Raw genomic sequence first — 4680 nt, 5'->3', positions numbered from 1 at the left:
GTTTGCTCTGTTCTGCTCTCTTAAAACACTTTCTTTTTATCATGTAGTCATTACAGTTCCGTTACTTTCTGGTCTATGAGAGAAAAATACCACAATGAGTGCATTTGTGTGTGTTTTTTTTTTTTTGCATTGTATTTCAGTAACAGTTAGAGAACAGATTAACTGGATACTTTTAGATGGCAGGCAACTCTGAACTCAGCAGTGACAGTAAAAACATAAAAATTCAGCCACACTTCTACCTGTGTGCTGCTCTATCATGCTATGTACCGCCTAATTAATGTCTGCCCACAGAAAACCTTACTTAAAAAAACAATAATTAGATACTATATTAACATGCTATGATTGTGTGATATCAACCACAATAACATGTAAGAGCTTCATTGTCATTGTTCAGTGGATCGGTTTTATGACAGAAAAATGAATCCATTAAGGACATTAACATGTAATGTTGACAACCATATCTTACTGGCCAACGAAATTGTTAAGGGGGTTTTCTAGTGCATCAAAATGAATGTTTCTAAATGTGGTGTACACTGTACATATGAAGTAGGTTTAGTAGATTTCTGATGATAAGCTGTAAGATGTGGTTTCTCTGTAGATGTGGTTTTCTTCAGAAGTTGAAGGTGAGAACACATTTGGCTGAATAAAACCAGAGAGAGAAAACAGCATGCTCATCTTTAGCCATGTTTAACTGCATGTTCAGTTAGCCAGTTCTATAGCAAGACACAATCTGTGAAATGTGAAAGATATGAATCTGAATTTAAATAGAAAAAAAGTTTGGCAAAAACATCAAACCACATTTATTTTCAATTTAAAGGAAATAGTTTAATACAAAATTGTCACTGCTATTTGTATTCACCTTAAATATTTCAGCAGGTCATTGATCTAGGGTTAGGGTTAGAATTACAGTTAAGGTCATTGTATGCCTAGCTCAAAGCCTTGAACCACATTGTTGCTGCCACAATAGGTCTCTTCTGAAAATGACTATACACTGTTCAAAACTAGGGATACAACTGCAGTCTTTAGTCTAAATGTATAATAAGCAATGATTTATTTTCCAATGTTCTAATTCATTCAGTAAAAACAACTTTATTAATCTCTGAATTTGAGTATCAGTTGTACATAACTATTTTGTTTTTATGAAAAGTGCGTTTCAGTATATATTAACTTTTCCTAAACATTTTCAGGATTTTTAGTTTACAGATTGATATAGAGTTTTTTTGTATTCTATTGCAAAAATAAAACTATTTTTCTTGTTTCTGTGTTCACTGCATTATATGAATTTTATTACATAAATGTTATACTTTACAATAAGGCTCCTCTTGTCAGTTTTAAGTGTTAGTAAGTCAATTACAAATGATTACAGCCCAACTGAGATGTCATGAAACACTAAACCAAACAAGACAGCCACTTATCCTTAAGGACCACAACAGGACCACAACCTTCATGTCAGTTTTAGTCTCAGGTATATTAGCACACAGTACATTAGGTCCTGGTAGCAATATATCAATACCTGTGACCACCATGAGGAAAATGTCAGATGGCATGCTGAAATGTCAAGGTAAAGAGTATTGCTAAGAATAGAATATGAATTTAGTCACTTCATATGTTAGGGTACACCACATTATCATTAATGTCTAAATAGACATTCTGTTGGTGGTTAGATGATATTAACAATTATGTTATGAAGCTGACAGGCATAATGCTAAATTGCGATTTTGATTTCCATTCAATGTTTCTGTACATTTTTATCCAGTTTCTTTTTGTCTTTCAGAATGTAGTTTGTATTTTAGGACCTCTGTATTTTTCCTTTCATTTTGTTTGCAAATTTTCTTTTGTGTAATAATTTGATCTTTAATCCACCATATATAATGATTGAGGGAAATACTGGCACCAAGAACACTGACTTTTTAAAAATAATAAAATATTTCAATTGCAGGGATAATGAGCCTAAAAACTGACAGAAAGAAAGAAAGAAATTGGCCATTCTCATCATGGAAATGTAGATAATACAGTTAACACAGTATCACACAGTTAGAGAGATTATGATAGAGGTGAAGATAAAAATGTTTTTATTATTCTTTCACAATTCATTTAAACCATGAATTTATTTCTTTACAAAACAACAACCAAACATCATCAAGTTAATTGCTTTAAAAACTTATCTTAGAGAATCCGAAGTGGGGAGTAAGCACTTAATGGGTGACAACATCTTCAGAAACAATCAGAAATGTACTGTCCTTCCTGCGATTCTGCACAATTCTCATCAGCCTTCGAACCCACTTCTCATCTGGATTAGCACATATTTCCTTCTGCTGGGTTGTGTACAATCTGGGTATCAAAGTGGACATGGTAAGTTTGACTAACTTTGACATAACTAACTCATTGACATGAACTTATTACAATAAAATTACATATGTTATATAACCACCACAACTGGTCTGCAAAATACTTACATGACACCGGGATTATTGCATTCAGGGCTGGTTTCCTCAAAGCGCTTAACAAAAGCCTCAGGAATTCTTGACTCAATATGCTTGAAGCAGCACTTGTCTGGTTTGTGGCTTTCTAAAATATAAAATAAACATAAGGGACTTTTATACAAAACATACAAACCATTACACTGGATGAGCCTTTCATAATTTAACAATAAAAAAGAAATAAATTTTAGTTTTCTTAGCAATCAGTGTTGAGATGTTTTAAAAGTGATATCTTACAGCTGACAATTGTTACGTTGTCTATGATAGATGCTTAAAGGAAAGGCTACAAACTTACGTTGAGTAAGTGTCTGAGAGCAGAAGGCAAAGAGAAGAAGTGTGATGACAGCAGTGCAGTAGGTCTTCATGGCTGATTCTTCAGTCAGACCAGTGAGCAGGGCATACGGCTTCTTGTGCAAGCTATGATCACCTTATGGCTGCAGGTGATCTCTTCTCTGTTTTATAATGGCCGAGATCACGGCGGGACGCCACCCTTTCAAGTCCACACACCGCTAAACTTTGTCTACCAGGGAACAAATTACTTTACACTTTTGGCAGGAAACAACCGTGCAGTTTGTAAAGGTAAACTTCCTGTCTTTGCCCTGAGTACTGAGTAACAAACCTCATTTAACCCCTTACACCCCAAAAACCATTAGGTGGCCCTGACTCTTATTTTCATTCTTGTAACTAAAGACATTTCATATTAGTTAAGTATAGTTACTAAAAAATAAATACAAGTTATTATATGATAGACCATAAAATCTAAATAAAAACCCTGATGTTTAAAGAGGCTCACTTGATTATGTCAAGACAGACGTGTTCTTTCATACTGCAGTCCACGTTCAATAAATTCTTATTCATAAATATCTGGTAGTGAAACATGTTTGCATACATTTTTAGAAAGCATTATTAATTTATTTTGGGGGGGCCAAACAAAATGTTTCTTCATTAAGGCTGCCCTTACTTCATGTACTTGTGTATCTTTACTCATTAGCAGCTATAGAACTCAGTATCAATTTCTTCCAACCTTTTGCAGTTTACAAAATATTATAAAATAAGATGAAGACTATTAGCCGTATCTCTCAATAAGTTTGGAACAGTCATTTCAAGGAAATTTAAGAATATTATTGGAAAGCTTTTTAGTTGCCTTGTATTTTATGTAACCTAACCTGTATGTGTCAGTCCAGCAGTGGAAAGTACAACCTTTTCACCTACTATAGGTACCTTAGCCATTTACCTACTTATTTGGTCCTATAGAAATTTTATTATATTATTATTATATCATTATGATATAATGATAATGGTATTAGCTTTTACTTTTGGCTTTTAAGGCATTTTCATAGAAGAGCTTTTTTTCTGAACCTGAAACCACTTGTTCTGTAAGCTCAGCTTGGTGATATTTAACTAAGTCAAGTGGTTAAGGTATCAGAAGGTTACTGGTTCAAACCCCACCACTGCCAAGTTGTTACTGTTGGGCCCCTGAATAAGGCCCTCAATTGCTCAGGTTTTACACAATCATAATTGTAGGTCACTTTGGCTAAAAGCATCACCTAAATGCCATAAATGTAAAGTCTGAAAGCTGTTTTGGAGCTTGAGAGCAGTCCAGAGAATCTCTGTTCCTTCTGAAATCTATGTTCTGGAGTTTGCTTCTAGGAAATTCTGGTGTGAGTTGCAATGAATGTGGAAGCTATCTGCTCCTCAGGCAATGTCTGGGGTTGCACAATTGGTTCATTTTGTAATGTTACTGCTTTAACTTATAATGTCACTTCGCTTTTCAAGATTTTTGATGCCAGTGAAAGGATTGCAGCGTATATCGTGTTACCTTGCCATATGATAGTCTGATGTTATCACTAACTGCTATCACTAGCTTTATCACAAACTGCCTAAGAACATACAAGGAAACCCTTAATTCTGCTGCATCTGACTCCTTTGTTATTAGAGGTAGTTGTAATACACCCAGAACATTATTTAGGACCAATGACAAACCTGTCAAACTGTGTTGCTATACATTCCCAGTAATACAAGGTCAAGTTTTCTTACAGTTATACAATGATAAAGTGAGTAAGATCTATCACCATTTTTCCTTTGCTCCTCAACCATTATTCTCTTTTGAATCCTGTCCTGTAATCCCTCACATTAACTGCATGAGTTTCACCAGAAAAGGTCATACGTCTGTCTCTGAACTTATTACCAAGTCTAGCTC

The 4680-nt window shown here is 34.6% G+C and overlaps 1 protein-coding gene across 1 annotated transcript; it reads right to left on the bottom strand.

Moving 5' to 3' along the window:
* Positions 1–1991: 1991 nt before the first annotated feature.
* On the bottom strand, positions 1992–2995 carry LOC113585389 (C-C motif chemokine 18-like). Its single transcript, XM_027022842.2, has 3 exons — positions 2776–2995; positions 2457–2568; positions 1992–2331 (listed from the first exon to the last, which is right to left on the bottom strand). Exons 1-3 carry the CDS (start codon positions 2843–2845, stop codon positions 2196–2198), a joined length of 318 nt encoding a protein of 105 aa, XP_026878643.2. The 5' UTR covers positions 2846–2995; the 3' UTR covers positions 1992–2195.
* Between the last annotated feature and the right edge of the window lie 1685 nt (positions 2996–4680).

This window comes from Electrophorus electricus, chromosome 3, assembly GCF_013358815.1.
Source record: "Electrophorus electricus isolate fEleEle1 chromosome 3, fEleEle1.pri, whole genome shotgun sequence".
In the NCBI taxonomy this organism is placed as follows: Eukaryota; Metazoa; Chordata; class Actinopteri; order Gymnotiformes; family Gymnotidae; genus Electrophorus; species Electrophorus electricus.
This window is presented reverse-complemented; position numbering and strand designations above follow the sequence as displayed.